Source organism: Chrysochloris asiatica, unplaced genomic scaffold (assembly GCF_000296735.1).
Source record: "Chrysochloris asiatica unplaced genomic scaffold, ChrAsi1.0 scaffold00265, whole genome shotgun sequence".
NCBI classification, from domain to species: Eukaryota; Metazoa; Chordata; class Mammalia; order Afrosoricida; family Chrysochloridae; genus Chrysochloris; species Chrysochloris asiatica.
The window spans coordinates 209,678-218,384 of NW_006408783.1; the positions used below are offsets into that span (position 1 = coordinate 209,678).

Genomic DNA, 8,707 nt, shown 5'->3' on the forward strand with positions numbered 1-8,707 from the left:
TCCCATAAAGATTTACAGCCTCGGAAACCCTGTATAGGGTCGCTATGAGTCGGAACCAACTCCACGGCACATAACAACAACAACAACAATTGTAGGTAGCCACCATTGCTTTTGGATCCTACCTCTAATTGACATCCTCCCCTGTTTGTGCCAGCCTCACTGTCCTGTGTGGATTCATGGAGCACATCAAAAATCTATTTCCCTCGGGACCTTGCTGCCCATCTGGCTGGAACGCTTTTCATCCAGACAGCTGTTTGCCTAGTCTCCACCCAAAACGCACCCTACTGCTACATACCATCTTTTTGCTTTAGTTCATTTTTCTCTGTAATGTGGATACAATCATCCTCTGGTTTTACCTTTTTCTCTCCACTCTTGAATGTAAGCTCCATGAGGGCAGGCTAAGTACTTGGTAAATATCTAGCAAGGAATGAATGAATCACAGCATCACTGTCCCTCTCCCACATGTCATTTCTCTCCACTTTGTTGCAGGATGGCATTTAAGGATTTCAAGTCCCATTTTGACAAAGTAGAGATTTGCAACCTCACCCCTGATGCCCTAGAGGACAATGCTCTCCATAAGTGGGAAGTGAAGGTCCATGAAGGAAGCTGGGTTCGAGGCTCCACCGCTGGGGGCTGTCGCAACTTCTTGGGTTGGTGTTTCGCTCTCACTCTCTCTGCCTCTCGCAAGTGCTAGTACAACCAGGGGCCTCAAAGGGATCTGTGGTACAGTGAAATCAGGGCCAAGACCATAGAGAAAGCCAGAAATGTGAAGTGAGGCAGTACGGTTTTAGGAACAACTTGGAAAAGAAAGCTGTAGAGATATAATAGGAAGTTAGAAAGGAATTGCTTAGGGAAACTCTTTCTTGTGCTATTTGGATTATTCACCATTATTAGTAACGGAAAGCATAACTCACACCAGTTTAGCAACAAAGAGGATTAACTGAGTTGCATAAGTGGAAAATTCAGTAGCGACTTTGCTGGGCTTTGGGCAGTTTTATCAGGGCTCTGGCTCCATCTGTTTGTAATTAACTGCTGTCTGCATTTCCAGGATTGCTTCTTCAGGGTGACTTTATTTACTATGACAGAAAGGCTACCTGTACAGAGATCATCAAAAAAAAGTTTTCTATTTCCTTCTAATTGGAAATTTTTAGAAACAATATGATCTGGGAAATGTTATGAGGTGAATTGACTTTGTTCCAATTCTCTGTGGCAAGGGGGATTTGCACAGATCAATCAGAGCTCACACTTGAAGGTGGGCACCAGGTCAACCCTACTCAAGTTGCAAAACCATTAAACAGTGGGGTAGAACAGATGCTGGCAGGGGGAGGGCACACCCCCAAGCCTACTACACTGTCCTTTGAATTCCAAGTGGAAGAAAATGAGATGGAGCAAACGTTCACAGACTACATGCAAAAGAATATCTTTTAAAAACTGCATTTGAAATGGTCTAAAGAGAAGAAGGAAAGTAAAGGCAAAACAGATTGCATGCTCACAGAGAAAAGACATTTTCTCAGGGTTGGGAGGGTGTAGTAGGAAATAGTGATTGTGAGTGTGTGAAATTGTCCTTTGTGTTTTTCTTTGTATTTAAGGGAAAATAATTTATCTCTTTTGAATGGCAGATACCTTCTGGACCAATCCACAGATAAAGTTGTCCTTGACTGAGAAAGATGAAGGAGAGGAGGAATGCACTCTCCTTGTAGCCCTGATGCAGAAAGATCGAAGGAAACTCAAGAGATTTGGAGCCAATGTGCTCACTATTGGCTATGCCATTTACCAAGTATGTGGGAGCCAAACTGCTCTTCACAGTCAAGCCTCTGAGTTTGAATTCTCCATTCTTCCTCTATCACACTCCTGAGTCTCAACGACTAGTCCAAAAGTCAAGACCAATGACCCTCCTTATCAAGAACCACCCTCTTGCTTTTTCATTGCAGAGCCCTGGCAAAGATGAACATCTGAACAAAGACTTCTTCAAGTACCATGCCTCACAGGCCAGAAGCAAAACATTTGTCAATCTGAGAGAAGTCTCTGACCGGTTTCAGCTTCCCCCTGGGGAATACATACTGATTCCCAGCACTTTTGAGCCACACCAGGAAGCTGATTTCTGCCTGAGAATTTTTTCAGAGAAGAAAGCCATTACCCAGTGAGTATCAGGCTTGAAGGAGTCCTTGTGAGGCGCTGTGGGTTCATGCGCTGGACTGCCAAGTCGGTTTCATCTGTTAGGTCGCTAAATCAAGTTCACCAGCCGCTTCTCAGAAACCCTATACAGGGTTGCTATGGGTCAGAACTGACTCAACTGTACTTACCACCAACAACTAGGTTTGAGAACCCCTTTTTATGTAGTGGTTCATTCACAGAGAAGCTACTAAGGGGTGGGCACTGTGTCCCATTTCTTCCCTTGTCCATTTGCCAAAAGATTTCTTCACCAATCTGAAAAGTGGTGTACATATATCCACATTGGCTCTGATCTTACCTCCCATAATAGACCATTAAAAAATTGTTCCCAACTGCTCCCAGAATCCCACTCACTGAGGTGAGTCCTTCACTTTTCAGACCTTATTTTCATGAAGTTTCCAGTTTGGGGGCTAAGGTAGCCACATTTAGGGCTAGTTATTTCTGTGTGCCATTTTGTATCCATGACTTTCTGCCACCTTTTCTTCACGGTGTCTTTGAAAAATGAGTTTGTATCAGTTACTTCTATAAAGGAATCCTGGTGTGGCACCATAGGACAAACACTCAACCTCAAGGTCAGTTTGAACCACAAGGTGGGTAGTTCAAACCCACCAACCACTCCTCAGAAACCCTAGACAGGGTTGCTGTGAGTCAGGACCGACTCAACAGAACTTACTAACAACAAAAACATTAGAAAGATTTCCCATTACTGCCCAGTCAGAAGAAAAAATGGTCAAGATACAAGAGTCCATTTATATTCCCAATGGAAACATTCTGAGTATCCCAGAGAATGGCAAAATCTTGGCATGCTGCATGTAAGATAGACACACCACCAATGAAGAGCCATTCACAGACTAGAGATAGTTACAAATCCATTTGTCTGCTATGGTTTTTAGTTTTCACTTTATGGGTAGAGTTGGATTGGTGATATTCACTGTGAATATGAGGGGGCTTCCAGAAGTTTATGGGAAAATGTAAGTAAAATATCTTGGAATTTTCCATAAACTTTCTGAAGTCGTTCCCCCCCTCCTCCCACAAAACTGGCCATCCCCCATACTTCAAATTACAATCTGGTTGGGTTTCCCAGTCTGATCAAAAAGGCACGCTTCTTTCTCTTATACTAAATCAAAGGAGTAAAGTCTTGAATTTTTTCAAACTCTACTAGAGAATTCTTCTCCAACCTTCCCCTCAAATACTAGCACAAGCTTAGAATGAATTTCATATAAACATACCATCTAAGATCTATAGACTGACTGGCTTCTTGCTTGGCAAAAGCAAAAAGCCAGTCAGTCTATACCCATCCTAAACTTCATAGTATCCATCCTCTTACTTACGTGAGCTCAGAGTTCCTGGCCTGTATAGGTGGCTTGTACCTGGCAATGCTGACTCCAGGCTCATGCTTGCCCTGACCAAGATCCTTGAAATTGCTCAGATATTAAGCATAAGAATCCATTCTGTACCTCAGGAACAGAAGATCCACATTGAACTCCTTTCATTGGCTTAACTTTCATGAGAGGGTTCCAAACAAAAGAAAATTCTGAAATAGTTATGTTCTATGTGCCCAGTGGATGAGGAAAGGGTTCAATCTTGTTTCCATCAAGTCCTCACTCATGGTGATCTCATTTCAGACAACAGAACGAAATGTTGCCTAGTCTTGCACTATCTTGGTACGTTCCTTGGTATGAGTCCATTGTGACCACCACTGTCTGAGTGTCTTCAACCTATGGGGCTCATCTTCCAGCACTGTATCAGATCACATTCTGCTGTGATCTCTAGGTTTTCATTGGTTAACTTTCAGAAATACATCTCCAGATGTTTATTCCTAGCCTATGTTAGTCTGAAAGCTCTGCTGAAACCCATCAACCATGGGTGAGATTGCTGGTATGTATAACACTGGAGGTACAGCTTCCAGCATCAAAGCAACGTGGAAGCCACCATGGTAGGACAATCTTGACAGACAGGTGATAAGGCTGAATCTTAATGCTTATTTATTTGTATTCCTTTTGAGTATTTATTAGTTTTTATGGGTTTTGATCGATATGACTGGATTCTTCCAAATGTTACTTTGCTTTGACCAAAGTTGTCATATTATTGCCACCCAAGCACTACAGTTTTCCTTACTTATGTAGACAACAAAATAAACATTATGTTTTTCTTTGTTTCAAACATAAGCACACAAACACACTTATAAGTCCCCATATCCCCAGTGGAGTAAGGGATTCACATCTATGGGAAGGGGCCAGGGGGGATGGATGCAGCTTTCAGGATAGTTTTTGGTGTTTTTTGTGGGGCAGGGAAGGTTCTGACTCACCTGGTTTTGTAACCTTTTCAAATCGCCCCCATGAATGATTAACTCTGAAAAGACTGGATCATCTCCCATGATTGTGTACCTGCTTTCAAGCTGCAGGTGTGTATGCTACACAACCGCTCTGCTCATGGGCCTACAGGAGCGCTACAGTTCGGCACGCTGTTGTGGTGTGCCACCAAGTCGGTTCCAACTCATTGCGACTGTGTATAGGGTTTCCGAGAGCAGCTAGGGGGTTTGAACTGTCGACCTTGTGGTTATCTGTCTACTGCTTATCCTATGGCATCACACCAGAGCCCACAACTCTGCATAGCACATTATAAATACCCCTTGCTAAAGTTCCTCAGGGGAATGGGGAATGACTGCTTGCTTCACTTTTCTTCTCCTGGAAACAAAGAATTGCTAATCTTCCTTGGGTGGTAGCCACTTGGACCTTTCTTTGAATGCCTGTTGTTCATTCTGAGCATTCCACCATTCATTCAAGGGTGGAATCAACAGGCCCTTTGAAATACAGATATCACTGAAGCAACAATGGGGCAGAAACTCCCAGTTCATTTTAGCCCCTTCATTCTGAAGACTCCAACTAGAAAATTAGCCCACACTTGAGCAGGTGTGTTTTTTGCTTCCACAGGGATATGGATGAACATGTAGACATTGAACTTCCTGAGGTGAGTCTTCTGGAGTGCTGTTTGTTAGGGATGAGATTTAGTGGAGAGTCGTGGAAGTTTTCCTTCTAACTGCTGTTGTTGTTGTTGTTAAGTGCCATTGAGTCAGTTTCAACTCATAGCGACATTGTATAGAGTTTCCAAGGATCTGCTGGTGAGCTTAAACCATTGACTTTATAGTTCAAGCTGACCTTGCCGTCCAGTGCATAACCTGCAGCTCCACACCAGGACTGCAACAGTGTCATTAAAACATTTGGAGACTGGCTATTTGCTATCAGGTAAATCTGTGATTCCAACATTCTGGAGAACACGATTCCTGTGTTTAAGTCTCATATTCCATCATATCTCGGTGAACAAGGTGGTGTTTGGGATAAAGTTGATTGGTTCAATCTTCCTCTCGGCCATCAACTCACTCCATCCCTGCTACTTCAGAAGGGAATGGAATACCTTCAAAATGTATTTTATTTAACAAAAATAATAGAAGGAAAATGAGAGAGGCAGGTAAATTCTTTTACTGTGGATGCAGAGCAAAGCCTTACCACTCTCCTACACTGTGCGTGTGTGTCTGTGTATCCGTGTGTGAGGCTTTATACTGGTCAAAAGGGCTGTAAGACTTTCAAGAGGTTCTGGGGTGTGGCAGAGAAAGCCTTACTGCTTCCAAATCCGCAGTCGTGTACTTAGCTTGCTGCTCCTTGCTTTCTTTCATCTCTGGTTTGTAGTTTATTCATGGACCAAATCAAATAAGTATTTCCTGAGCTCTTTCAACACGCTAGGCATGGACTGTTGCCCTCAAAGACTGTGTATTAGGACTGATGGTGAAACAAAGGTGGTAAGTGTCAAGATAAAGTACAGGGAGCTAGGATGACCCTCTGGCCAGGACCCTAATTTCCTGTCGGGGTCAGAGAATACTTCCTTTAGTCTTCTCATCTGTATGGCGAAGACCTAGTGAGTTTGACAAAGTCCTCCCAGATTCCCCCAGGCTGAAGAGCCCTCACAAGCTGTTGAAAGCATGGAGTCAGCTTTGCCACCATAATGCTATAGGCAGAGGACTCCTCATAAACAGGGTGACATATGACTTGAGGTAAGGGAAGGGTCCCGGCTTCTCACAAGAGAACTGCACCTTTACCCATCCGGGTCTTACAATTTCTTGGGAAATTTCTTTTTCTGTGCAAGTTCCTGTGGTTCTGTTTTAGCCTCCGAAGCCAACATCACCTAGCCAGGAGACCAAGGAGGAGCACCAGTTACGCACCCTGTTTGAGAACATCGCAGGTGAGGTATGTGCACACTGCCCAGAGCCCTTCCAGCCCACCCATCTTCATCTCTAAGGGACTTGTTTTCCCAGCAATGAAAGCACCCAAATGCTATCAGTGCCACCTTCCCAAAACAGTGTGTCTGATTACCAAGTAAGAGTTGTCCTTGTCATTAGAGAGGCCTGAAAAACAGCCACATCCAATCTGCCTCTGCTGATAAGGCCTTTGTTATTGCTAGATGCCACTGAGTTGGTTCCTATGTACAACAGAATAAAACATTGCCCAGCTCTGCACCTTCCTTATAATTGTAATTACACTTGAGCCCATTGCTCCTGCTACTGTGCCAATCCATTTTGTTGGGGCGGGCAGGGTCGATCTTCCTCTTTTTTGCTGACTCTCCACTTTACCAAGCGTGATGTCCTTCTCCGGGGACTGGTCCCTCCTAATATTATGTATGAAATATGAGAGACAAAGCCTCATCATCCTGATGTTTAAGGACTTCATCCAACATAGATTTGTCTGTCCTTCTGGCAGTCCACAGTCTTTTCAATATTCTCCTCCAACACTCAGTGCATCATTTCTTCTATAGTCTTCCCTATTCACTATCTAACTTTCACATGCAGATGAGGCCATTGAAAAATACCACGGCTTGGGTCAAATACACCTTAGTGCTCAAACTGATGTCTTTGCTCTTGAACACTTTAAAAAGGTCTTTCTTTTTCAGCAGATTCACCTAATGTAATATGTCACTTGATTTCTTAACCGCTACTTCCATGATTGTTGATGGTGGATCTGAGCAAAATGTAGTCTTTGACAATTTCAATCTTTTCTCCACACATCTTTATCTGGATTTTTTTTATTGGTCCAGTTATGAAGACTTTTGTTTTCTTTACATTGAGGTACAATCCATACTGCAGGCTGTGATCTTTGATCTTTACCATTAAGTATTTTAAGTCCTCTTCCCTTCCATCTAGCAAGATTGTATCATCTGCATGTTGCTGGTTGTTAACAAGTCTTCTTTCAATCGTGATGCCATATTCTTCTTCACATAATCCAGTTTCTTAGACTGTTTGCTTATCGTACAGACTAAATCAGTATGGTGACAGAATAAACTCCTGGGACACACCTTTCCTGATCTTAAACCATTCACTGTCTCCTTGTTCTGTTTGAATGACTGTCCTTGGTCAATGTACAGGTGCCTCATGCGCACAATGAAATGTTCTGGGATATCCATTCTTCACAATGCTGTCTATAGCTTGTCTTGATTCACACAGTCGCAAGCTTTTGCATAGTCAAAATAAAATGCAAGTAAACATCTTTCTGGTATTCTCTGCTTTCAGCCAAGATCCAGCTGACATCAGCAATGATATCCCCAGTACCATCTCCTCTTCCATATCTGGCTTGAATTTCTGGCATTCTGGCAGTTCCCTGTTGATGTACTTTTGCAGCCATTTAAAAAATTATCTTCAGCAAAATTTTACTTGAATGTAATATTAATGCTACTGTTTTTTGATGATTTCCATTGAATCACCTCTCTTTGGAATGGGCCCAAATATGGAACTCTTCCATTCAGTTGGCCAAGTAACTGTCTTTCAAATTTCTTGGCATAGATGAGTGAGTGCCCTCCAGGGCTTCCTCATTTTGTTGAAAATTTTCAATTTGTAGTTCATCAATTCCCAGAGCCTTGTATGAGACACAGTTTTTATTTGGTAAGCAAAGGGAACTGGCCTCACATTATAGAGAGAAATGCAGGGGAAGGAAGGAAAAATTTACAATGAGTTGTCAAATAACACTTTTTCTTAACTGACCGTTCAGTTGGTTCTACTCATAATGATCCTATATAGGACTTTCCTTTTGTTGTTGTTAACAGTCAGTTCTGACCCTGTATAGAGTTTCTGAGGAGCAGCTGGTGAGCTTGAACCACAAACCTGTGGTTCAAAACGACCTTGCAGTCTAGTGCATTATCCCGCAGAGCCACACCAGGACTCCAGGGTTTTCGTAGTCACATACTAATTCTTGATTTCTTTTTTTTTTTTTTGCAAAATCAGTAACATCTATTAACTCCCCATTCCCCATGCCCGATAAGCAAAGCAGCAGGATGTCTCTGGGGTTTAACCAGTTCTCTTAAGGGGTTAAACAGTTCTTAAAGTCTTCTCTGCTGTGGAGACAGCTGGCTGGCTCCTTGGTGCTCTTGCCGGGGGGCCTCAATGGAGATGCAGATGACATCCTTCTTTCAGGTGGGTCTTTGGTGAATGCTGGCTCCCTCAGGCAAGCTCGCTCCAAAGATGGAGAAGTGGCTGTCCTCTCGCTATAGGGTC

At 43.0% G+C, this 8,707-nt stretch overlaps 1 protein-coding gene across 1 annotated transcript in view; it reads left to right on the plus strand.

Annotated features, from left to right (window-relative positions):
• The window catches only part of CAPN9 (calpain 9), a 102,303-nt gene that overhangs the window by 41,178 nt on the left and 52,418 nt on the right, over positions 1-8,707 (plus strand). Inside the window, exons 9-13 of the mRNA XM_006874172.1 lie at positions 490-650; positions 1,620-1,777; positions 1,932-2,140; positions 5,106-5,142; positions 6,333-6,413. Coding sequence (XP_006874234.1) covers positions 490-650; positions 1,620-1,777; positions 1,932-2,140; positions 5,106-5,142; positions 6,333-6,413 — 646 coding nt within the window. The remainder of the gene's footprint in view (positions 1-489; positions 651-1,619; positions 1,778-1,931; positions 2,141-5,105; positions 5,143-6,332; positions 6,414-8,707) is intronic.